The 27019-nt window shown below is 45.8% G+C and overlaps 2 protein-coding genes across 2 annotated transcripts in view; one reads left to right on the top strand and one right to left on the bottom strand.

Moving 5' to 3' along the window:
* KANK3 (KN motif and ankyrin repeat domains 3) overlaps window positions 1-27019 on the top strand; it is a 240435-nt gene that overhangs the window by 78943 nt on the left and 134473 nt on the right. The gene's annotated exons all lie outside the window — the stretch shown is intronic.
* Window positions 18223-24497, bottom strand: LOC129330259 (bone morphogenetic protein 2-like). Its single transcript, XM_054980297.1, has 5 exons — window positions 24206-24497; window positions 21840-21979; window positions 20671-20793; window positions 19829-20027; window positions 18223-18632 (listed from the first exon to the last, which is right to left on the bottom strand). The coding sequence occupies exons 1-5, from the start codon at window positions 24495-24497 to the stop codon at window positions 18223-18225; spliced, it is 1164 nt and encodes a 387-aa protein (XP_054836272.1).

The raw sequence follows: 27019 nt of genomic DNA, 5'->3' as shown, positions 1-27019 counted from the left end.
AAGACAGAGCTGGCTGAAATTGAATCTATCTAAGACGAAAGTCATGTGGTTGGGGAGGACCGGGCCTCTGGAGAGGGTGCAACTACTGCCTCTTGACAAGGTCCAGTTATTTTTGGTGGATTCCATGAAGAGCCTGGGGGTTGGGTTGGATACCTTGCTTTCCTTGGATAAACAGGTGTCCACAGAGTTAAGGACAGTATTCTGTCATCTTTACCAGGCTCACCAGCTGGCTCTCTACCTGTCTTGGTAAGACTCATCCACAGCAATTCACGTCACAGTCACTGCCAGGTTAGGCTACTGTAATTTACTCTATACAGGGCTGCCCTTGAAGATGCTCCGGAAACTGCAGGCCATTCAGAATGCAGCTGCTAGGCTCTTGACCGATTCAACATGATCTGCCTATGCAGCCTATTTTATGGCAGCTGCACTGGCTTCCAGTTGGCGTCTAGATCAAATTCAAGGTGCTAGTTTTAACCTTTAAAGCTCTACACAGTCTGGGATCTCATACCTGAAGGACCAGCTCTCCTGATATAATCCCCCATGAAGTCTGCGTTGTTCATCTTACAGCTTACTGGTGGAGCCCGAGCCCTGAGTGTTTCATGTCTCCTCCACCAGGTCAAGGGCTTTCTTTGTGGTGGCCCCATCCTGGTGGAACGCTTTGTCCGACAGTACGCGTACCCTGCTGGACCTATCTAGGTTCTGCAGGTGCTACAAGGTAGAACTATTTCAGCAGGCCTTTAACCAACCATGATTAATATGGAAACTTTGCCATCTGTTTGTTGTTTTGACCACTGGTTGTATTTCTAGGACCATTTAATTGCAGTGCTATGTTTTCAGTTTTAACATATAATATTGTTTTACTTATGTTTAATTGTTTGACTATTTTAAATTGTTTTTAATTGTTATAAACCACTTTGGGCCGTGTTCAAGGGAGAAGCGGTATAAAATTCTAAGAAATAAATACATTATTGTAGGGTGACCATTTCAAGTTTCTAGTCCAGAAGTGTGTTCCTGAGGACAGCCAATTGATGGGGCATCAGCACTTCACTCACTCTCCCTTTTCTTAGATACAGACCTATTTACAACCAGGTAAGAAATCTCTCTGCCGTGTGCTATGGATTCAGGATGGTTTCATGGATATAAACAAGATAGCCATTAAAAAGATAAAAAGTAGAGCAGATCTATGCAGGACATTGGTGGGGCAGGGTGGGTTGAGGCTAATGCTATATTAACAGAATCATCCTAAAAGACAGTCACAAGACAATTGAGATACAAATAATGTGTTCTTTTATACCTCCCTTCTGGACAGATTTAGTGCCATGCTCAGAGTGGTGAATGAAGTCAGCGTTGTTGTTGTTATCCCCACAATACAGATGGGGAGCTGGGGCTGAGAGGAGTGGCTGAACCAAGGCTATTTGCAGAGTTCATGACAGTAGTGAGAGTCGAACTAGCAAGAGTGCTGATTCGCAGCCCAGTCACTTAACCACTGTGCTACAGCAGTTCTCTTCATCTATATTTTTGAAAGGTGCCTAAAAGCTTCCTGGTAAGTTTTAGTTAGTTACCGTGTAGCACAAGCTTTAATTAATTAATCATTTCGTCAATTCAATAGTTCTGAATTTGCAATAGTTCTGAAGCGCCAAAAGCTTGCTTTCTTTGGGCTGAGAATGCGATGAAGGCAGCATCTCGTGTGTGTCATCAAAGGGTTCAGAGATGCCTCTTTTAAGATGGCAATGAATGACCATTTACAGTTTTCATCAGCATTGGCATTAATACTGATTCTTTTTTAATCAAACAAATGAATTGGGAGAAAACTGCAGCCGTTTGGAGAAAAAGATGCTTGAGTTCATTGCAGGGGCAACCCCCCCCCCCCATGTGCCTTTCTCCAAGAGTTTAAACCAACCAAGCAGAAAGGAGACGTGTCAGCAAAACTGGAAGCCAGCTGGAGCCGAGATCCTTGAGAACTTGGCTGTCAATGGCTCTGTGACCTGAGCTCGGGAAGAGGATTGGGGTCATGATTAATTTTCTTGGCAGTGTCAAAAGTGGTGCTGTGGGAATGCTTGCAAGCAGAGCTCCAGCTGATACACCAGGCAGGTGTCTCCCCTACCCTGGTTTTTAATGCAATTTGGGCAGCCACTGCAGACTTTTTGAACTTGGCATCTGCAGTACAGTAAATCATGCCCCTGGTGCTACAAGAGGCTGTATCTGAATTGGATGATCAGGTAACAAGATGAGGTACAGTGTAAGTTGAGTATAACATGATACACATTTGAAAGGGGGGTTGGGATTCCTGACCTTCACATAAACTTGTTGTGGGGTTGAGCTGATGGCAGCCAAGAAGTCTTGGACTTGGAAGGGATAGTTCCATGAAAACATTGAATTAGCACATGGGAGCGATGGAAAAAGGCAGAATTTGTCTATGAAACCTTAGGAAAGGGACTGAACATAAAGCCGCCGCTATTATAATGCCCTTGTTTAGATCTATAGCATGGCATAATTTCAAATTTGCAACAGTGCTGCTTGGACCATTGGGGCTCAGGAAGAGAACACAGTGGGAAGGCTAAAACCCCTTTTGCCACCACTGTAAGATCGCTCCCCAGAGGGTTTATTTCCTCTCTGCCCCCCCCCCCCCCCAGTCTCTGTCAATTTCAAGAGTAACATTTGGCTGTAAACTGATATGAGTTGGTTTGGGGGGGGCAGACATCATCTCCAGTTCGGATGAGATTGCACAGCTAAACAAATTAACTCCATCACCGCCATAAAGTGAGTTAGCTTTTTTAAAAAGAGTAAGTTGAAAACCCGGTCAAAGAAGAGATGAAGAAATATTTCTCCTTACAGAATTGTATGCAAGGCATCTGAGCCATGGAATCCAGGGCATCAGTACGTGAAAACTCTCCTGAATATAGAGAGCTGATTTACAGTGCAACCTTAAGAAGAGTTACCCCCTTTTAAGTTCCTTGACTTCAATGGATTAGAAGGATATAAATTTGCTTTGGATTAGGCCGTGTAAATAACCCCACTGAGTGTTTTATGTACATGAGGAGGATATTTCCCAGGCGACATGACAGATTGCTTCCCTTTCTAGTCTAAAATGCCACTGAGGAGTCAGAGCAGCGGATTCACAACAAGAAGTTTTAAATTGACATCCTCTTAAGATAAACAGGAACACTAGGCTGCCTGCTAATCCTGGATTAAATGCCTGGAAGGGTCACAGTTTATAAACTTCACAGAATGACCCTGAGGCATTCGGTGTTGGGCTGACCCAAAAGACAAAAGACCAGTGGCACCTTTAACACTATTTATACTCTACAAGTTTACATCTTCAGGTATGTAGAGCTCAAACAGAATCTTAAATCGATTCCTTTAAGGCCATTTCCACACGGTCTAAAAAATAGCACAATAGTCACCGATCACTGCCAGCTTCTTCGCATGATTTCTGACGTTTTGTAATGGGTGGCGTCAGAAATCGTGTTTTGTAAATGGGCGGCCTCAAATCGTGCAAGGAAGCCAGCAGTGATCCATGAGTATTGCACGATTTTTAGACCGTGTGGAAACAGCCTAAGTAAGATTTCCAGTTGGATCTCTACATATCTGAGATAGTGTGCTGTGACTCACAAAAGCTTGTATAGAAATTAGGGTTCCCAAGTTCCCTTACCCTCCCGACAGGAAGAGGGGAACCCCCGGCACTCACCTTTGGTGTCTTCTCGCATGCGCAAAGTGCATGTGTGCTCCAGGCACAGAGCAATGACATCACTTCCAGGAGTGACATCATCATGCAGGAGCACTCCAGGGACCTGCACGATGATGTCACTCCTGGGAGTGATGTCATTGCGCCATGCTGGGCGTGCACATACACTTTTTGTGCGCCTAGGAAACCTGTTCCCCCATCTTTCTGTTCTGCCTTGCCAGGTGAGTGGGGGGGGTGGAGGCTGGGAAGGAGGATCCCCCCGCCCCCACCAGAGGACCGGCACCCCTAATAAAAATCAATATTATTATTCTTTAAGGTGCCACTGGATTTTATTTTGCTACACTACACTATGCATGGCGGGCTACCCCTTTGCAATCATAACCATTCTTAGGCCCGGTCATGAGCCGGACCCATTGAATATAATGCAAAATGAGATAATTCTGTGGCACTTTGAAAACAAACATTTAATTTGGCATAAACTTTCATAGACTATAGACTCCCCATTAGCTTTTGAAGGATGAGAGGGAGATGCCCTAACCTTTTCCATTTCCTGTAGAAAAAAATCAAATCCCATTAGGATGTATTCAGCCTGATGGAAAGATGTTTTTAAAAAACACTCTTCCTTTTAAAGTGTGTACTTTTGATTGAGTTACCTGATTAGGGAAAGAAGGGAGTTGGAAACGGCCCCTTTGGTCCATGCAGGGCCGGATCTAGGGTTGCCGGCACCCAGGGCAACCCTAGTCTGACCCCTCGCGCACGCGCACGCGTTCCCAGCACTGACGTGATGATGTCACTTCTGTGACGTCATCACGCTGGGCGGAGCATGCCACCCGTGTGGTGCGCCGGCGGAGGCAGCATGTGGGGCTGGGAAGCCACCCGTGTCATTCGCCTCCCCGCAGGACAGGGGGCGGCCAGCTACCCCCTGTCCTGTGGGGCAGGCGAATGGCATGGGCGGCCTTGCAGCCCCCGCACTGCCTTTTGCCTGCCCCACAGGACGGGGCATGTGCCAAGCCGGCCACCCCCTTTCTTGCAGGGCAGGTGAAAAGCAGCGTGGGGGGCTGGGAGGCTGCCCGCGCTGCTGCCTGAGCACTCCCGGCAGCTGGCAGCTGCTCCCGGTGCCCCCTCCCTGGTGGCACCGGGGGCAGACTACCCCCCCGCCCCCCCCTCGATCCAGCCCTGGGTCCACAAGGTGGGGAAAAACTCCAGCTGCATCAGTAGCATGATCAGACTGGCTTGGAAGTCACAAAGTCACAAAGCGAGCGAGCTTTCGAGAAGTATAAAAACTGATCTTCAAGTTGGGTGCTAAGCAGAAAAGGAAGAGGGAAGAACAGGGCTAAGGAGAAGAAAAGCCATTTCAGGGCACAATGGCAAAGGTCCAATCTACAGTTTGTAATAGCAGTAAAATGGAAAAGGCCTTAGGTGGATTTAATTAGGCCAGGCTGTGATTGATGCAAAACTGCCCCCAGGGTAGCCGGCCTTTCAGGTGGTGGCTGGAGATCTCCCGGAATTATAACTGATCTCCAGTTATAACCCTGCTTGGGTTATAACCCTGCTGACACACACACACACACACAGAGGGAGAGAGAGAGGGGAATTAGTCACCATGGCCTGGAGATCAACTGTAGTTGTGGGAGCTCACCACACATCACCTGAAGGTTGGCAACTGTTTCAGTTCCAGAACAGCACTGATGTATCTGACAGTCCATTGTTCTCTGGAGCAATTGAGATGATTGCCAAGACAAGACTCTGTGGCATAAAGGTGAGCATCTCTCCTGGTTGGATAGCTATACTTAATTATAATAACTTTGTTTATATACCACTCTCCTAGACAGATTAGTGCCTCACCCAGAGCGGTGAACAAGTTAGTGTTATTATTATCCCCACAATACAGCTGGGAAGCCAGGGCTGAGAGAAGTGGCTGGCCCAAGGCCACCTACTCAGCTCATGGCAGTAGTGGGATTCGAACCAGCAGAGTGCTGATTCTCAGCCGAACCACTTAACCAGTGTGCTACACTGTTGGGGGGAAAGAGCCCACAGGCCAACATAGCTTTGCTATGAAGGACATCCAAGCCCTGGAGTATGAAGGAACAACCCTTGCACTTTCTTCTTGCGCTGGAAAACAAAGGATTCTGATTCTTGTCCTCAATATTTCAGTCAGCCACTGGTTCATACTGAGAATTTTTCTCCTTTCATAGGGAAGCAAGGTGGCGAAGAAGGAGCCTGGTTCTACTGGCCCAATTGGGATTGACTTTGTCTTTGTTGGCAGACTGCTTCTACACTTTCTTTGCCTTCTTTCCTTCCAGAATTGTTCCAAGAGCTCTCAGCAGCTGTTCCTTTCCTTTAAGTATCAGCTGTTGGGCATTTTCCTCTCTGCTTTTCACTCCCGCTGCTTTTTCTCCTTCTTCCAACTGCTTAGGAATCCTTGCAGAGTGTGTCTGTTTGAATCCCAGCTCCCTCATTGGCTTATCAGGGAATTCTGACCAATGAGTTGTAGTTCTTTTGTTTTTATAGGACTCCTCTCAAGTAAGATCAAGAAAGTCTGTTAGTATGTCTGTAGCAGTAGAAAAGAGCAAGGGTCCAGTAGCACCTATAAGACTAACAACATTTGTGGTGGGGTATGAGCTTTCGTTAATCACAGCTCATGTGAGTCCATCTGTCCTTATATCTTGGAGAGTCGAGTGATTACAGAATGACTGGTGAATGACAATAGCAGGCATGATTAAATAGGGCAGGGTATGCAGAGAGGTAGTGGGCGTGGAGAAATCAGCATCGGTAATGAGACAGGAAGCCTATGTCTCGATTCTGTCCAGGCGGAGGCATTGTCTTGAGCTTCATTATCAGTTGCAATGCAGCAGTCTCTCTTTCTAATCTCCCTTTGAAATTCCTCTGTAGGACAACTGCGCCTTCTACATTGGACAAACTGACCAGTCCCTTCGACAAAGAATTCATGAACAAAAGTCTGACATCAAAAACCAAAACATTCAAAAACCAGTGGGTGAACATTTTAACCTTCCAGGACGTTCAGTTGCTGACCTAAAAGTAGCAGTTATCCTGGGCCCCAGGGGGAATCATTTACCCCATTTTGGATCTATTCATGCATGGACTCAACTCTTTACGAACCATAACATGTAGTTTGGCCTATCAATTAGATAAAGCCCCCCCTCCCCCATTTTTTGTCTTTCCCTTGGATTTTCCTTCTTCCCTTGGCTTACGGGACCATGGGTCATTAATAGTGTTTGCACGCTGCTGTTTAAAAATTTCTAACAAAGATTTGTTTGAAAAGCCTTAAGACATCCAGGTCGAATCCACATTACTCAATCTAAGTCGCATGTTCCCCACATTCTCCACACGATCCCGAGTGCCGGTCACATTACTTCATTAAACAGATGCATTTCACATTTCTCCCGAATATGTGGTAACAGGTTTTCATCAGGAGTTTCACGGTGGACGTGAATGGGCAAATGCGCAATTTACGCGGTTTTTTTAAAAACTTCCCCCCTTCCTGTCTCTCCGGCCGTTCCGAGAGTTCCTATTGGCTGGTTCAACTTTCAAGTGCTCCATAGTCTGCAAAAGACTGTTTTTGACTTCATAGCGTTGGATTTATTGATCATGTTGTTTCTAAATCAAATCTGGTCATTTGAAAAATCATTTGGGGGCGAATCCCTCCTCAGAATGGACTCGCGAAACATCCTTTTTAACTGTTTTTTATTTTTCTCTGGATTACTGTGATATCGAAATTACGGTGAATCAATCATTCGAATTTAAGAAAACACAGAGCAGGACCTCCATCACGCCTCCAACACCAACTAAACCCACCATCCACTAACACCCACAAAGAAATCTCCACAAAATGCTTGCCTTTTTATAGTTATTTCAAATCCTCCACCAGAAAACGTGAACCATTTGCTTTCACGGTCACGTGTTATATCGCTTCATTGAAGTTTCCTTATAAGGCGAGATCGAAATAACGGAAAAGTCAGTTTAAAAAAAATTTAAAAAAATTTTAAAATCCACAAAAGCGGATATTCCAGTCGCTGTGTGACCGTAGGAGCACACGAGAACAACACATTTGAGGATGGAATGTGAATGGAGGGGAGAAATTTGCGGCTTGAAGACAAACGCAAAAATACCGGGGAAAATGCGGGTGAGAGGTGAATGTGGATTCAGCCCCAGTTAGGGCTGCCAGCCTCCAGGTAGTGGCTGGAGATCTCCTGGAATTACAACTAGTCTCCAGGCCACAGAGATCAGTTCACCTTGAGAAAATGGCGACTTTGGGGGGTGGACTCAATGGAATTATGCCATGCCAAGGTCCTTTCCCTCCCTAAACCCCACTTTCTCCAGGTTTCACCCCCCAGATCTCCAGGAATTTCCCAACTTGGAGCTGGCAACCCTACATCCAGTGTAACCTGAGGACTCAAGAGGAGCAAGCCTATTGTTGAGCCAGCTTGTGAAAGCCATTGTGACACATTCTTCCATTGTAAAAATCTGCCCCTGCTAGCTCATCTGTCAGATGGCCAGGCGGGCTAGCTGGGGGAGTCGGCATCTTTGCCTGTTTTGCCTGTGTTTCACTTCATTGTGATTTTTCTGTGACATGAGAGAAAGTTTGTGTGTTTGCGCACACGCGCCCATTCCCACGTGTGTGATGAAACAGACATATATGTGAAGATGTAAGTAAGCTTTCTTATTGCATTTTGGTTCTATCACTGACCATAATTTCAAGGGGGTTTCCTTCCCTAGCTAGGGCACTGTGACTGGAAGGGATTCCTGGAGATTTGAGGATTTGGGGAGACTTTGGGGAGGGGAGGGAGGTCCTTGGGGATGTGATTCCATAGTCTTCCCTCCCCTTTTCTCCAGGAGAACTAATCTCTGCTCTTTGGAGACCAGTTTAATTGCAGGGGAACTCCAGACCCCACCTGGAAATTAGCAACCCTAGCTGAGGTGTTAACTTTCAGTAAGGAGTTCCCGGCCATTTCCACACACGTTGAATAATGCACTTTCAATGCACTTTTGCAATCCTTTTGAAGTGGATTTTTTGTTCCACACATGGAAAATCAGTTTCAAATGTTCACTAAAGAGTACTGAAAGTGGATTATCCAACGTGTGTGGAAGCAGCCTCCCTCTACGTACTTCTACACCCCAAGAAAAAATCTAGGCCACCCCCAAATAATACACTTCCTTGACTATGTGGGTAATGTATGAAGAGGAGGGCTTCCAAAAGGACCTTCAAGGAACGCCAATTCGGAAGGAATGGCCGCTGGGTGCTTTCTTTTCCATCTCCCTCCCTCCCTGGCTGCTTGCTTCTTCGTTCCCCCCTTCCCGGCTTTCCTGCTTTCTCCTCTTGTCAGTCAAGAAAGTGCCCTGCACTGCACCCGAGTCTGTCTTGGGCAAATGGCCTGCAGGTCTTTTGTTCCAAAAATGGAGGAAGAATTGCCAAGTACTTACAATTGCAGCGAGGTTTGCTTGAAGGTATATATCTCTGTGCACCGTTAGAGATAATAAATGGGCAGTAATCGAGATGTTCAAACGGCATCTCCGTGTGATCCCCGATATTCTTTTTTTCCAGGATAGTAGAGTATGAGTGCAGCCCAAGTTCAAGCACATAAGTTAGCACAGGGTACCCCATCTCTCATCTACCCACCCCTCACCTCTGTTCTAGGCTTCGACGTCTAAGAAAACTCTGGAGCAGCTTCAGGAAGTACCGAGTGCGCCCCCTAGAGGAGCCTGCTGGTGAGGAGATGGGGACCGCAGGGAGAAGGGATGGGAAAATCTGTTGGAGGTACAGTGGGTACTCTGGTACTTACGTCTTCTCCTCATTAAAAGGGTGCCTTTGCGAGGTAGCATGGGACGGTGATGAGTGTTGGATCTGGGAGACCCAGGTTTGAATCCCCATGGAAGCTCTCTGGGTGCGGTTGGGCCAGTCACACACTCTCAGCCCAGCCTACCTCACAGGGTGGTTGTGAGGATAAGATGGTGGAGAGGAGAATGATCTGAGCCCCATTGGTTCCCCATTGGGGAGGAAGGCAGGATAGAAATGAAGTTAAATAAATAAATAAAAAGAAGAGCCTGATCCCTTCTCACAAGGGAGAGAGAGTGTGTGTGTGGTGGGGAAGTCACTGTACCCTACCCTGAGGGTTGTTGTAGAGATAAAACAGAGGAGGAGAAAACCATGTACAATGCCGTAATCTCCTTGGAGGAAGGGGAGCCTATAAATATAATAAACAGGCAGGTCTCTCTCTCGCCACATTCTCCATGACCTTTCCCTTCTTTTCAGCTTCAAACCTTGAAGAAGAAGCCCCCGCTGCCAAGGACGTGGTACCTAGAGTGCAGGTAAACATACCCCTGCTGAGGTGCTTCTCCTTTCCTTTGGAGGGGTTTGCCCAACGAGATTCTGGAGCTCACCTTTGGCTCCCATCACCACTGTGGTGTAGTGGTTGTCAGACTCGAATCTGAGAGACCCAGGTTCGAATCCCCACTCTTCTATGGAAGTTCACTGGGTGACCTTGGGCCAGTCATGCATTCTCAGCCCAACTTACCTCACAGGGTGGTTGTGAGGATAAAATAGAGGAAAGGAGGACAGTATAAAAAGCAGGGTATAAATGAAGTTAAATCACCTACTTCCTTCTGCAGGCTTTCTGAGAAGTAGTGGGATATGACCGTTGATGTGTTGGATGAATTAGGGGAGGCGGGCAGGCTCATAGTGGACCATCTGGGGACCAGGCACAGAACTGTGCCTCCCCAATGAAGCTTGACTGTTTCCACTTCCAGATCAAAGTGGACAGCATACCATTCCTACGTGCTATCTGCAGCTATTGCGAGGCTTTGGAGCGGAGATGCATGGAGAATCTAGATCAGCCCGGTCGCAAAGACGAGCTGGCCAAGGCAGTGGTGGTGAGCTGGCAGCAGGAAGAGGACTGGATTTGAGAGGAGTTCTGCAGAACTCTTTGGAGCTGGGATTCCTCTTCTAAGGGATTTGGTGACGGGAGGTGCTCAGAGATGGGATAAGAGACCACTCAGAGGGTGGGAACCTGGGGGAAATTGTCATAGTGGGGTTGGAGGGGCCCTCCTCGACTTCACGGGGCATTGACTCCCCTTTTGACTTTTTGGTCTCTACCAGGCAGTGATGCAAACATTGTATACCCCGTCGCCCCAGCCGCTCATGGTCTACTTGGCCTGCATGGATGCCGTATACCATCTAAGGTATAGTATTTGAGTGTGCATGTTAGGGTTGCCAACCTCGAGGTGGGGCCTGGAGTTGTCCTGGAATTTTAACTGGTCTCCAGACTACAGAGATCAGTTCTCTCAGAGGAAATGGCAGTTGGAGGGAGTACTCTATGGGCCTCATACCCCCACTGAGCTCTCATTAATAGCAGCTGTTGGGAATTGGTTGCGGGGAGGGGAGTTCTGTCAAGAATGTGCCCTTTGGGTTTACAAAGATTGTTTTGTTGTTTATTTATACTCCTATGGATAATGATTATGTGATGGTCCAACGCATATTTGGGGATGCAGAGGGCCCGCAGCTGTTCCAGTTCCTTATTCAAATATTCTTCATATAAGCTTCTTGGGGCAAATAGAAGGTATTGGTGTCAGAGCCAGTGTTTGTACCAGCCACGAGTGCATGTCCTGGTGCAGGAGGCAGTCTCTGAAATCTGGAAGGGTGTAATTCATAGGGTTGTCAACCCCCAAGTGGCACATGGAGACCTCCCAAAACGACAAATAATCTCCTCACTACAGAGCTCTTGGGAAAAAATGACAGCTCTGGAGGGCTTTATACCCCATCAAGTTCCCTTCCCTCCTCCAAACCTGCCTTCTGGGCTCAACCTCAAATCTCCAAGAATTTCCCAACCTGGAGTTGGCAACTCTAATCATTCAGGTTGAGCCAAATATTACTTTGGGCTACAGCTTACCTCAGTTTTCTGCATTTGCTCTATGGGTATCCCCCTTTAGAGCAACTAGACCAAGAATTGGGCTTTGGACCAGTTTAGGGGATGGAGCCTGGAGAGACTACAATTTGGAGAGGGGAGGGTCCTCCATAGGGTATAATGCCATAGAGTCAACCCTCCAAAGCAGCCATTTTCTCCAGGGGAACTGATCTCTGTGGCCTGAAGATCAGTTGTAATTTCTGGAGATCTCCGTCCACCATCTGGAGGCTGGCAACCTTATTTCTGAGGTTAGATTTGCAAACAAGGAACTGGGAACCTTGTACTTTGGTGCATCCATTGCCTTAACCAGGGCTTGGCTTGGATGACTCCTGAAACTGCCCTGTCTAATGCTTTCCTCTTCCTCCGGCCAGCAAATTCTCACCTCCTTTCCATCCTGAGATAGAGAGTCATATCCTGACCTGGACTCTTTTTTTTAACCAAAACGCCGGGAAGAGGTATTATTACAGTCAGGTAAGTTCTTACAGAAAGTGATGCTTTGACTAATGTATTGCCTGGCTTTCCAGACTAAATTCCTCCTGGAGCTTTATTTAAACTATTGAGACTTTTCCAGGCTTGCTTGGGATGCCCCAAGCAAGGCAGGAAGAGGAGAAAGGAGATCCGGTGTTACCATTTCCTCCCACATCTGATGAAGAGAACTGTGATTCTCGAAAGCTTATGCTACAGTAAAGTTGGTTAGTCTTAAAGGTGCTACTGGACTCTTTTTTATTTTGCTACTACAGACTAACGGCTAACTCCTCTGGACAATTTCCTCTAGCTCACAGTTTTTACTACCTTGTCACCCTAAATCTTGCAAAAAGGATTTTTCCTTGGCCAGATTGGACTACATTATATTCCTTGAACACATAAGCTCATTTCTCTTTAACAGAGTTTTCGATGCAATTCCCGGTAATCAAATCCAATAGATACAGCATCATCTAAAAGGGCTGGATTGTGTGTGTGTGTGTTAGAATAGAAACGAGCAGATTGTGGTAATAGATTGCTATGGTGCTAAGACATCTAGCAATTCCTGATTTCTAAAAAGCTCCCCCAAACCCTCTGGGGTGTGGGCTGAGGGGGAAATGGGTGGCCATCAGGGTTGAGGCAAGGAAGATAGAGCCAACTGGATTGTGGTCTTCAAAAATGCACATTCTTCCCATCCACACGGTGTCTAAAGGCGCTTTGATTGTCATCTTCCAAAAAGAGTGTACCAACCCTGCAGGCATAGCAAAGTGAGTTGGGACACATACAGTTGCCAGCCTCTAGGTGAGGTCTGGAGATCTCCCAGAATTACAACTGGTCTCCAGATGACAGATATCAGTTGGTTCCTCTGGAGAAAATGGCTTCTTTGGAGCATGGACTTTATGGCATTATTCCCCACTGAGGCCTTTCCTCTCCTCAAAACCTGCCCTCCCCAAGCTCCACCCCAAAATCTCCAGGAATTACTCAACCCAAAACTGGCAACCCGCAGGAAAAGGATGAATATTGAATGACAACATTTGGATGTGCCTAAAAACAACAAGGTGGAACGAAACATCTGTGTGGAAACACCCATCGAGTGTTGCCTGGGGGAGAGAATGCTTCAGCCACATACGCTTTTCTGTTTCCTTTCAGACTTTTCATACACTGGCCTCCAAATCCTTACAAAAAATGTTGAAGGCTCTTCTAATAAGAACCTCCACTCTACATCAGCTGTGAGTAACTGCAGGTAAATATCTTGAACACATACATAAATACTAATAACCCCCCAGGTTTGGCACCCTGAACTCCCCACCCAATGGTGGCTACAAAGTATGTTGGCATTACAACTTGCCCCTTTGTTTGTTCTCGAGGATACCAACAGCAACCCAGAATGAGCAGGTGATTGTTCGGGGCAGCAACCAGAGCCTCTCTGTCTCAGCAAACTGCTTTGTGGATCCAGATGCCAATTGCATCGGAGGTGGGGGGGGACTGTGTGGTTTTTAGACAAGCACAGTAATATACTAATAGGGCTGACAACTTCCAGGTGGTGGATGGAGATCTCCCAGAATTACAGCTTATCTAATCAGTTCCCCTGGAGAAAATGGCTCCTTTGGAGGGTGGACTCTATGGCATGCTTGGGTCTTTGCCTCTCGTGTCTCCGGTTGAGGTCTTGCACATCACAGTAGGTGGATTTCACTGGAGATGCCAGAATTGAACCTGGAACCTTCTGAAGGCCAAACAGAAGTTCTTTCACTCAGCTACAGCCCTTCCCTGTGTAGCAATGTCAGACTAAGATCTGGGAGGCTCGCATTTGAATCCCCTCTCTGCCATGGAAGTTCACTGGGTGACCCTGGGCCAGTCACACACTCTTAGCCTAACCCATCCTCGCAGGGCTGTTGTGAGGATAAAAACGGAGAACAATGAAAGCCGCTTTGAGTCCCCATTGGAGAGAAAAGCAGGGGCATAAATGGAAGTAAGTAGATATAAACGCTTATTTAAGATGGATCACCCCACTGAAACATGCAAGAATTAAGTTTTCCTTTTCCATGCAGATGAGCTGGTGCTTGAAGATGCCGAAAACAGGGATGCTAGCCTGCAACTTTATTCCCCCAGCTGCCATCCGCTCCTTCCTTCCTTTCCCTGAAGCATAAAACCCGCCACCCACTCACTACATCCAATTTCTTCTTATTATTATCATTGATATTCATTATTATTGTTACCATTCTTAATGTGCATTTTAAAACATCTCCCTGTTGTTTCCTAAGAATCCCACAAACTATGTTGTCCTGTTGTTGTTTGTATTTTGTTGTTCCTGCTCGGTTCCCGGAATCGTTAGCTGTGTTTGGAATTTCTGAAATTGGAGAATGTATACATTACAATATTAAAAAATAATTAAATGAAACGTGTGTGTTTAACTTAAAACATACAGTTTAATTCTCTGTATGGATGTTAGTTGTCCTCTGGAGAAGACAAGTGCCGTACTTGGGCCTTACGGGGGGGAAAGGAAAGGAGTTCCCACCCTGGCTCCAATCAGATCTGGACCTGCTTCACTTCTGCAAGATTGTGGCACGCTGCTTCAGTTCAGATGATGCTCTGAGATCTCAAACCCTCTCTGAAGCTGATTCAAAAGATTTGGTACCCAGAGATTTGGCCAAAGAGATGGTTCTTTTCTGGCCCTTTGAAGATAGACTCTCCCAGATTAGTTGCTTCAGATCAACCACAGTACTGTGTTATCCCGCATGATTTTCCCTCTCATCCATCTCAGCACCAGGAATACAGAAGCATATTAACTCTGCAGACAGAGGCTCCATTAAGTTGTCACGGCAAATAGCTGTTGAGAGATCTGTGCTCCTCCACAAGTTTCTCTATTCCCCCTTTCAATAAGAACATTGGGAGGCCGCGCTGGAGCAGGCCAACGCTCCATCCAGTTGAGCATCCTGTGTCCAAAAAGGGCCAGCAGGATACCTCCAGAAAGCCCACCAGCCAGGCAGGAAAGCAAAAGCCCTGCCTCTTTTGCTTGCCGCTCAGCAACAGCCGTTCAGAGGTACACTGCCACTGTGCCTGGAGGCTTTGTTGAATGGTCATCACCGAAAACCATGCATACTCATTGGGGTAGAAAGCTCACTGAGTGCAGGGAATTAGCAGCTATCTACACTCCAAGCACCATCTCTAGCAAGAGAGAAGGGAGAGGGAACTAAATTCCCATGTCTTACAAGCTGACTTGTCAACAAGGAAGGTTGCCATTCTCCAGGTGGAGCCTGGAGATTTCCCAGAATTACAGATCATTTCTAGGCTACTGAGATCAGTTTCTTTGGAGAAAATTGATGTTCTGGAGGGGGGACTCTATGGCATTATACCTTGCTGAAGTCCCTCAACAAACCCGACCCTCCCCAGGCTCCACCCCCAGATCTCTAGGAATTCCCCAACCCAGAGTTGGCAACCTACTCACAAGAGAAACTTGGAAGGCATTTTTAAAAGACAGACACTAAGAGGACCACCCACCCAATTTGAACGGAAGGAGCAGGGCCCCAAATGAATCAGATTTCTATAACTCCTGTGGCACCAGATACCTACCCTTCTCCCTCTTCTCTCCTCAAAGATCAGTTTTAAGGATGGGGGAAGAAACTCCAACACATTACATGGCAAAACATTGTCTTCGTTTATTTAATACTGACAGATCATACACAGCAAAATAACATTAATATACAGATATTTACAAGGAGTACACTGTACAGGGAATGTCCAGAAAAATAAATATTTAGCATTTGGAATATATACAGTATGGTACATTCTGAAGTACAAGGGCTCTTTGTTAGGGATCACGAGAGATCTAAAGCTCAGTCGGTAATGACTGTCCACTTACCCACTAAAGGTAGAACAAGATTCTTTTTTTAAAAGGTAATGTCACTCACCAGCAGCTTTAGAACTCATAAGAATCAAGGAAGAGAGATCCGCTGCCCACACTCAAGAGATCTGATTTCTAGAGACCTGGGTTTGAAATCAGAATACTCATACACATGTGTACCTGCTGACATTTAAAAAAATAAGTTATTTCCAACTTCTCCCCAAAAGGCAAAATATGGGCCATTTCCACACTACTTACCTTCATCTGGAACGCCGCAGAACGTCGCGAAAAAAATGTGGACGATAACGTTTTCTCACGTGAGTTTTGTGTGACATTGTGCAAAACCCGCGTGAGAAGACGCTATCTTCCGTGTTTTTTCCGTGGCGTTCCGGATGAAGGTAAGTAGTGTGGAAACAGCCATGGACAAGGTATGGGTAGTGATATTCAATGACTGGCTCCTCATAAAACAAGGACCCAACAGGATAAGGGAGACTGGAAACGTCCCAGGCAGGGGGCAAATTTTGTGGCTATAGGATATTCTCGTCAAAACTTTCCTCAAGCAAAGTAGTAAAAACTTTAATCAAGAATAGAATTATTACGAACACAGAGGAACAAAGCCTGCAGAGGGAAAATCAGTGTGGCTTCTGCAAAGAGAAGGCCTGTCTCACCAACTTTCTGGAATTCTTTGAGAAAGAGAACAAACATGTAAATAATGGTGACTAGGGAAATGTTATATACTTGGACTTTCAAAAGGCTTTTGACCTAAGACTCCTAACTAAGCTTAGCAGTCATGGGATAACAGGACAGATCCTTTTATGGATTGCAAAAGCAAGCAGAGAGTAGGAATAAATGGACCGTTCTCACAATGCAGGGAAGCAATAAGTGGGGTCTCACTATGATTGGTACTGAGGCTGATACTATTTAGTTTGTTCATAAATAAACTGGAACTGCAGGTGAACAGTGTAGTGTGTAGACTATAGGATGTGAAAACCAAGACTATGAAGAGTTCCGGGAGAATCTCCACCATTTGGATGAGTGGGCAATGATGTGGCAAGTGAAACTTGAATGCACACAGGTGTAAGGTGGTGCACACTGGACCAAAAAAATCCAGACTTTAAGTACATGCGAATAGGATCTGAACTTGCCGAGGCTAAGAGGGAAAGGGACTTTGGGGGTCGTAGCAGATAGCGCAATGAAACTGTCAACCCAGTGCGCCACAGCAGTGAAAAAGATCTATGGTGCAGCTTCATTTGGAATACTGAGTGCAGTTATTTCCACAGAGATAAATCAAGATGGGTAGCCATATTAGTCTGTCTGTAGCACTACTATGTGCTGTTCTGCTCACCATGGCTGATTCCGCACACGTTGGATAATGCACTTTCAATGCACTTTATCAATCGTTTGAGGTGGATTTTTTGTTCCGCACACAAAAAAATCCGTTCCAAATGATCTATAAAGAGGATTGAAAGTGCATTATCCAATGTGTGCAGAATCACTCCTAATCTCAAGAAGGACATTTCAGAGCTGGGAAAAGTACAGAAGAGGATAACTAAGAAGATTAAGGGGTTGGAGCACATTTTCTGTAAGGAAATGCTAATGAATCTGGGACTTTTCACTTTAGAAAGATGACTAAGGGGAAAAATGATAGAAGTTTATAAAATTATGCACAGGGTACAGAGAGTGGACTCTGAGAACTTTTCCTTCCTCTCCCAAAATACTAGAACTAAAGGACGTCCAATTAAGTTGACAGGCAGTAGATTCCGGACAGACAAAAGGAAAAACATCTTTACTCAACGAGTGATTAAAATGTGGAATTCACTGCCAGAAGATGTAGTGACGGCCGCCGGCATAGACAGATTTAAAGGCGGATTAGACAGATTCATGGAGGATAGGTCTATCAGTGGCTACCAGCCATGGTGACTGAAGGAACCTCCATGTTCAGGGGCAGTAAATCTCTGAATACCAGTGTCAGGAGGCAACAGTGGGAAGACCTCAGCCTCTACACCCTGTTGTTGGATCTCCAGAGCGACTGGTTGGCAATGAGGGAGGGATGCCCAACAGGGCTTGTTTTATGTAAAAATAGATAGTCTGTTTAACCATCTGGTGGGAGTAGCAATGCAGAATTTTAGCTGTGCTGGATGCTTCTCAGGCACGCTGGTAGAGAAATTCAGAGACAGATCGACTCTGAATATGGAGCGTCCGATGGTCATAAACTATTGATAGGCTCCAAGGAGACTTGCCATTCAGCCTCTTTCCTGAGGCTTAGGAATTTGGGCACTGGAGGAGATTAGGAAAGACCCCCCCCCTCCAGGGGTTCAATGACACCCACAACTCCCAGCCACCATGTCATCATATTGCTTCAAGACCACATTTTCATCATCATCGAAATAGAGCAGATTGATGGAGAAGAGCTTATCCGGCACACAGCAGGGTCCACTGACGTCTTGGCTCAGCTTCAGCGCGTTAATGATGGACTGCACAGTGGCGTGGTTGGTGGGCCGCATGTTCTCCCCCAGCGGGAAGGGGCAGGAACCTCTGCAGTGGAAGGCATTGTAACCGCGGGGAGAGATGATCCAGCCGGACCACCCGATTTCCTCGAAGTCTACTGAAAGGGGGTGTATCTGGCAAGGTAGCTGTTGCTCGCCTGCTGAGCGAGGGGGCCGAGTTCTGTTGATCTGGGGGATTCTGATCTCCTCTGGAAGATATGGATTCTCCAGGGCCATATCTAAAGGAGGGAACGATCAGATATACATTAAAAGGCTGTGAACCAGCAAAAGAGTTTTTAACCTGGTTTAATAACTGTTAAACACTCTGTGCATGCTCATAGGCAGACACTGGAATTGAAAAATGAGCAAAAAGAGTACAGATCGTAGATGTAGTTAAGCCCTTTCCCCCAAATAACTGATACCGTGTGCTCACAGAATGGATTTCACACACTCTTTCATTTGCTTTCCCATTTCTAAAAATCAGGGCTTTTTTCCAGCTGGAATGCGGTGGAACGGCGTTCCAGAACCTCTTGAAAATGGTCACACGGCTGGTGGCCCCGCCCCCTGATCTCCAGACAGGGGAGTTTAGATTGCCCTCCGTGCCGCCGAGCGCCGCGGAGGGCAATCTAATCTCCCCTCTGTCTGGAGATCAGGGGGCGGGGCCACCAGCCCTGTGACCATTTTCTCAGAGGGCAACCCACTGAGTTCCACCACCCTCTTTCCCCAGAAAAAAAGCCCTGCTAAAAATATTTAACTACTCTTCTAAATTTGTTAAGGCTGCAATCCCCCCAAAAAACCACTTTCCTAGGAATAAGCCCATTGAATAAAATCAGAATTACTTCTGAGTAAACATGCGTAGGATTGCTCCGTAAACTAGTCCAGAAAGCAGGGTTGCCAACTTCCAGGTGGAGGCTGGAGTTCTCTCAGAATTACAATTCATCTCCAGACTACAGACCTTATTTCCCCAGGAGAAAATAGCTGCTTTGGACTGTTGACTCTATGGCATTACGTCCTGCTGGCAGGATCCTCCCCAAACCCTGCCTTCTCAAAGCTCCACCCAACCATCTCCAGGAATTTTCCAGTCTGGAGTTGGCAACCCTACGAGAAAACTAACAGGGAAGCCCATGTCTTCTGTTTTGTCATTAAACTTTGACAAATCTCAAACTATGCACAGGCAAAGAGCTGCTGACGTTTCCTCTCTGACCCCAATAGTAGGAAGATACATTAAACCCACATAATTTCTTATTTTTTCCCACACACCTCCTCAATATCTTAATTTGCTGTAACCTATTAGAGCAAAGCTGCAATTCTGTATTCACTCTAGTGCTGAAAACAATAGACCTCTCGTTTTACTGTTACTGAACAGTATCCTCAGCTGTCCCCCCCCCATCTCTGAAGTATGCCTGGTGATGGCCAAAAGTCCCCTTCCCCTTACCTGAGAAGGTGTTGGTGGGTAGTGCTGCTCCTCGCCTCCCGTCATCAGTAAACAAAACCAGCATTGGTTTCTTGCTCTCATGGTGATCTCGTCCAGAAGCAAATTGCACAGCACTGGGGTCCAGCACTGCCCCGCCAAGGCCCCGCACCGTCACCAGCAAGCCCTGGTTACTACTTTCCTCTTCTGTCCAATCGCGAACCTGCAATGCCATACAAAGCTAGTGATGTTTGCATAAAAATGGCGACCGGCTTGATCACATTCTTGCAATCCTTACAACAGCCCTTCAAGGTCGGTTGGCATTATTATCCCTATGCGCTAGACTTGGAGGGGAAGAGATGAGTCGAAGAAAGAATGACTTGTGTAAAGCCACTCAGATCACAACAGAGGCAGGCTTTGAATGTCTGATCTGCTCAACTTTGCACAGCAAAGTATGGGTTTTCAATGTCACCATTGAAATGTTAATTTATTATGGGTTAAGAGATCCTACAACCCATTTTTAAAAATTAAAAAAAATCCTACTTTAGCTATTATGAGACCGAGCAGATTGATTAAAGAAGGGGATACACGATTGTTTATTTAAGGAGGGTGTTAAGAAATGGATGCAAAGCTTCTGAACTGAAAAATGACTAATCTTGTCCAATGTCAACATTTCAGATGAAAACGACCCACTTGGACTTGACCAAAGGGTTACAGAAGCTTCTGTTAGTTATGAGGAAATTGCCAATTTTAATTTCCTGGAACACGTCCCCCCCCCCCCCACACACACACACACAACCCCGTCACGGTGATAGCTATACCCTGCAAAGAAGGCTGGCTGCAGAGCAGTAAACAAATCAACTCACCGCTTGCGTGATGCTGAAGACCTCCCAACCGGATCCCTGCACTGCGAGTAATCTGGCAGAGAGCAGTTTCTTTCCGTCTGGGGAATCCAGGTTGTGCTGGTCCAGGATTTGGTACACACTAACCTGAAGGGAAATCAGTCCCGGGTTAAGGAAGCAGACTCCCACAAAGGCCAATATTGCAATATTTTGAACATAAGAGGTTTGGGAGCTCACATCTGTTTAGAAGGACTGTCAAAGTCCATTCCTGACTCCTTAGCGGTGTGGGGAAGGCACTCTGCACATGCTCACCTGCTCCTGTTTCCTTGGTTATTATTTTCTAAGGTCCATAGTTCTAATCAAACTCTTAAAATAGGTTTGAGGGGACAGTTGTTTTGTCCTGAAAATGTGCCTCTCAGCTACATTTAAGGGACTGGGGTTGGGATTAATGCAGCTCGCCCAATTGTGGATTCCTCATTCCGTCCACTAAAACACTCTCTGTAAATCAATTGTATTTTAACCAATTATATTTGCATACAGATAAAAGTAACAGTTTGGAAGCAAAAGCACACCTTCTTAGTTGTTAGACTGCACATGTCTTGTATTTAGGGTTGCCATTTCTCATTTGGGTTCTGGAGTTCTCCCAGAATTACAACCGATCTCCAAACTACAGAAATCAGTTCACCTGGAGAAAATGGCTGCTTTGGTATCATACCCCGCTGAGCTCCTTCCCCAAGCTTCTCTGCCAAATCTCCAGGAATTTCCTGTCCTGGAGCTGGCAACACACACACACAGACACACACACTCCCTTTGCTGAATTAATTAACGGTGACTTACTGAAAAAATCAGTTACATTAATCTAACCAGCAATCAAGAAGATTGACTTAATAACTTCAGATATCTACACGCCACTTTTCCAAGAAGCCTCAAATAATATCCTTCAAGATATGAAATAGAAAGATGTCTAACTAGAAGGGATGGTGATTCTTTCCCTGTTTGGCCCTGCCTCTACCCGTCTCTCTCCTCCCTTTGTTGTCTCAAATTAAGATTGTGAGCTCCTTAAAACAGAGATCTGCCAAAAATCTGGTACAGGGTAAACAGGCATCTTTTGAAGTTGGGCTCAGTCACGGAAGCTTTTTACTGGGACGAACGTCCTAGACCTTATGAAGGAAGGGTAGAGGTGAGTGTTTTACCTGGCAGAAGTGATGCCTCCTGAGGGGCCCGTCACCCATCCTGGCCCGCAACTTGAACAGGTGTAGTTCGGCTGTCAGCACACGCTCATTCTTGGCTACGCTGGACAGGATAAACAGGAAGTGCATCTGGCCGCTGTGAACTGTAACACACAAAGGGAGGGAGTATTGATGTGAACTGTTAATTTTCATGATGCTTTTTGGCACACAAACTCTTGTAGCCTCATGACAGCCCTGTGAGGTAGACTAGATTGAGGGAGTGAGTTGTTCAGGATCACCTCATGTGCTTTGTAGCTGTGTGATGTGGAGAGATTTGATTACGTGACACCCCCCTGTGCATCAAGTAGTAATAGTTTACCACAATTGCTTACTACATTAAATACAGTTGCCAGCTTCCAGTTGGAGGGCTGGAGATCTCCTGGAATTACAATTGCTCTCCAGATGATGTAGATCAATTCCCCTGGGGAAAAAAATGGCTGCTTTGGAGAGTAGACTGTGGCATTATACTCTGCTGAGGTCCCTCCCCTCCCAAACCTTGCCCTCCCTAGGCTCCATCCTCAAATGTCCAGGAATTTCCCAACCCAAAGTTGGCAACCATACATTTAAATGCACATTGACTACTGAGACTGTGGAACTCTCTCCCACAAGAATATTACAGGATCTTTGACTTTTGAAACGAACCTTGAAACCTGCTTTGATTCAGATTAGTTTTTGCCTAACATCACCCTTGACTCCCTGAAAATCCTCAGGACAAAGATTCACGCATAAATGTATTGACTGAAATTTCATGGAAAGCATTTTTACCCAGCTTCCTAACCCACTTGGTTCTTGTGGTGGTTGCCAATAAAAGAGGATGTTAAAAATAAAACAGACCAATGTGCAATTAAAACAACACCAACAATTAAAATAAACTTAAAGGATGTAGACATTAAAATAGTCAATAACACAAATCTAAAAAGTGAGCAAAAGCAAAGAAAGATTTTTTAAAAACTGCAATAGAATTATTATGATATAAATCTGGGGGTGCTCATCTGGGTTACAGTTTAGAAGGGGCAAGATTAAAACTCAGCTCTCTTACATCCAAACACGCTCACTGTTCTGAAATGACTCATAAATAGACAAATTTCCCAATGTTTTATAAAGACTTTGTTAAAAAAAACAATGCAGAGCGGTTAATATTTCAGCCTCTGCAGAGGAGCTGATTTTTCTCACCACTTTTCTAGAAATCCTAAACAGTATCAGCAATGTTGTGTGTGGAATGAAGGGGGGGCAGTTATTCTGGCTTAACAGACCCCAATTTCAAAAGGGCAATCTTGAGCAGTGCTTGAGAAGGATATATAACGTTGCCAACTCTGGGTTGGGAAATTCCTGGAGATTTGGGGGTACAGCCTGGGGGAGGGCAGGGTTTGGAAAGAAGAGAAATCTTGTTGGGGTATAATGCCATAAGTCCACTCTCCAATTTCTCCACGGGAAGGGATATCTGTTGTTTGAAGGTCAGTTGTAATTCTGGGAGATCTCCAGACCCCACCTGGAGATTGGCATGCCTAGGGGTACAGCTATCTGTTGTGGTCTTGGTCCAGTTTGGAAGCTTATGCCTCAAGAGAAAACTTAATTTCCTGATTACATCTCCATCCACTTTGAGGTATACAGCCTGTGCCACGACAGATAAAACCAGAGGCCATTCAGTCCCAGCCTTAACTCGCTATTCTCAATTCTCAGCCATTTTCACTGCCTGTAGTTTCTGAAACAAAAGTCTTTTTGCTTCAAAGTCAGCCTGGGAGGGATGTTAATGCGGAGGGGTGGGGGGGGGGCAGCCTTCTCAGTCCACATCCCTCAGGGACTTTCTAGACAGGGCTGAGTGTGAACCGTGAGCTGAGAATTCTCAGATCCAAAGCCATCCATTTATAATGTAATGTATACATAAATGAACATAGGGATACATGCCTACACACACTTTGGCTAAATCAGACAGGACAGGAGGTCTTGCACAAAAAAACTGAAAACAGGATTCTAATTGGTTGCTTGCTTATGCCATTCAGAATCTCAGCCTGAAATCAAATCTGAATTCCCCGAGTCTACTGAAGAGCATTGTTGGGTCGGAACGGACCCAAGTTCAAATCTCCACTCTGCCATGGAAGCTCACAGACTGACCTTGGGCCAGTTACACACTCTCAGCCTAACCAACCTGACAGGGCTGTTGTGAGGATAAAATGGAGGGAAAAATGATATAAGCACTTTGCGCCCCTGGGGTGTAAATATATAAAAGAATCTCTTTTCTGCTAGGCTCCTTCTCTCCTTCCTCTGGGCTGGGCAAGAAAGCAGAAGTCACCACCACTCTATGCTGTCCCCACAAGTGGCAATATACTTACATTTATCCAAAAAGCTGCGCACTGTGTTTCCTTCCAAGATGTCAGGGTCTTTAGTGACCCCGTCGGCCCCGGCCACCGTGTTATAGAGATCCACCATGTACTGTGGGGGCTGCTTGATGCCGTGAAGAGACTGGGGAGGGTCCGTGATGCCAAAGACTTGCAAGAGTCTCTTGAGGGCCTCCGCTCTCTGGTCTTCAGAGTTGCCCAGTGCCAGGTGGGCATGAGAGGGTCTGGCGGCACAGGCTGGCATCCATGAAAGGAGGAGGCTCAGCAGAAGCAGGGTGCGGACCATGGCTCTGTTCCCTTTGGATTCCTCCAAAAGACTCAACTCTCCCCACCTGGCAGTCAAATTTATAACCAAGACAGCTCTGAAATCACGGGGAACCAAGTAAGCATCAAGACCTCCCCCCTGCTAATGAGCAATCAGGAAAGGTAAAGAGAGCGAATTGCAGCACTAACAAGGTGCAAAATGGTTCCCATTAGTCCCAGTCCACAAGTTGGTGGGCTCTTGTGTATTTACGGCCCCCCTGGTTTGCAGGGGAGGACCTGGGGTTGGCAGGAAGGAAAGGGGGACTTGGCAGGTGTGTGTCCCCCCCCTCCCCAGTTTATTCTGCAGCAACGAATTGCAAAGAGTACTGTTTGCCCTCCTCAGGAGGCTAACGGGCCTCTAATGCCAGGGCTAATGGGACAAACAAGAGATTTGTAAGCAGGTGGAAATGAAGCAGTTTGAGAGGAATGGCAGGCAGGAGGTAGAGCAGCCCCCTATGCCGGGAAGAAATCAACATCTGAGAAACCCATTGGAGCATCAAGTAAGCTGGAGAAATATACAATGACCTTTCTGCAGACAAGTGTGCATATATGTGTGTGTCTGTGTGTGTGGTGGAGAGTGCCCTCAAGTCATAGCTGACTTATGGCGACCCCTGGCGGGGCTTTCCTGGCAAGAGACTAACAGAAGTGGTTTGCCATTGCCTGCCTCCACAGCCCTGGTCTTCGTTGGAGGTCTCCCATTCAATTTCTAACCAAGGCCAACCCTGCTTAGCTTCTGAGATCTGGCGAGATATGTATTTATACAATTTGTATTTATATTTTATTTATTTTACTCTGCCCTTCCCCTCAACGGGGACCCAAAGTGGCTTACGTTATTCTCCTCACCTCCATTTTTTCCCTCACAACAAATCCTGTTAGGCTGAGAGTGTGTGACGTGTGTGTGGATAGAGACAGACAGACATAGATATAAAGTTATAGAATCTTTTCCTTTGTAGTATATAGGTAATACTGATGTTTAAATGCAAACTGGTGTCTTAAAAGAGGGATCCACAGACATGAACAACATATTCATGTTCAAAGACAAAGGGTTTCGCCTCTAATATATGAAGTTTCATGACATCTTATTATGAACAGAAATCTATTTCTGCATGAGAGCGAAGAGCATTTTTGTGCATTTTTGAGATGCATTTTTGACAAGGGCTGATCATGACATTGTCGTAGCATTATGATTTCACAGAGTGTGTGGGTTGCTGCCTTGCTGGTCACACCAACCAACATTTCATAAAGGAAAACAGTCAGCTTGCTTCTCTTGTCCGGGGCTGATACCCAAGAGCCCCCTTGCCCCTATTTCTCTTGGCACCACTCTCTCCACTGCATATGGTATGAATTGAATCTGCAATCAGAATAAGTTTTGATCATTTTTCAAAGTCAAGAAGGTGTGTCTTCTACAAGTGCACCAGAAAAATATATATTGGGTTATGATCCATGATTCTGGATCAAAATGAACCTTTCCAGCATCTAAAATGCTTGGAGGTTCAATGTGCTGGGCCGTTATGTGCATGTGTGAGCATGAGAGATGATCAACTCCACCTCCACCCCTCAAAGTTCTGATTTCCAGGAAAGGAGGGTGTCAGCTCCATCCCTGACAGTTCTAGCATCAAGTACTAACAAAATGTTATTGGGGCATCTCCAAAAGGAAAAAAAAATCAGGACTGATTTTCTAGGGACTGGTAACAGAATGTAGGGAATCTAGAGGGGTAGCCATGTTAGTCCGCGGCAGCAAAGATACAGGAGTTTTGTGACGCCTTAAAGACTGTTCCTGCTAAACAGGAACACTTGGCATGTGATTTGGTGCAAAAATACAGCTGTCTTGTCACTTCTGTAATGTACAGGAAAAATGGGGTGGGGAGAATGGGGCCCCTTTACTACGGTAGCCCCCCCACTCCAATGCCTGTTCCAGGATGCAAACCCAATACTCGGATAATAATAATAACTGCACTTATATACCACTTTTCTAGACAGATTAGTGCCCTACTCAGAGCAATGAACAAAGTCAGCGTAACTTATTATTATCCCCAAAATACAGCCCGGGAGCTGGGGCTAAGAGGAGTAGCTTACCCAAGGCCACCTACTGAGTTCATGGTAGTGGGATTTGAACCAGCAGAGTGCTGAGTTACATCCCAACCACTTAACTAGTATGCTTATAGCGGCTATCATCTGTGGTATTTCAGAAATAAAATCAGATTTTTTTTTCTTTCATAAACTCATGAGATTGTATGTTTGGGATGGGAGTATACATATCTATACGAGGTAAGAAGAGCATGTTACAAGTTTATGGTCCAAAGAAACTGATACAAAAATTCTGCTGAGAGTTCCCTTGGTGTGACTTTAACCCAATTGATCTCTCAAGGCCAAGACCGAGGACAGTACACAGCTTATTTCAATGAAACAGAGGTGCAGAATTCAATCATCTGAGAAACTTCTGAACCCATCTGAAGGGAGGTTCCCACATACTGTTGAGTAAACAATATTTCTGCACATGTCTAT

This window comes from Eublepharis macularius, chromosome 5 (assembly GCF_028583425.1).
Source record: "Eublepharis macularius isolate TG4126 chromosome 5, MPM_Emac_v1.0, whole genome shotgun sequence".
Lineage (NCBI taxonomy): Eukaryota > Metazoa > Chordata > Lepidosauria > Squamata > Eublepharidae > Eublepharis > Eublepharis macularius.
Note: the sequence above shows the minus strand (reverse complement) of the source record. Positions and strands in the feature narration are given on the sequence as shown.

Coding starts and splice junctions, on each gene's coding strand:
- LOC129330259 (XM_054980297.1), bottom strand. CDS start 24,497: ATGGTCCGCACCCTGCTTCTGCTGAGCCTCCTCCTTTCATGGATGCCA. Junction 20,794..21,839: donor GGAGGCATCACTTCTGCCAG/GTAAAACACTCA, acceptor ATTTCCCTTCAG/GTTAGTGTGTACCAAATCCT. Junction 20,028..20,670: donor TCTTCAGCATCACGCAAGCG/GTGAGTTGATTT, acceptor ATGGCATTGCAG/GTTCGCGATTGGACAGAAGA.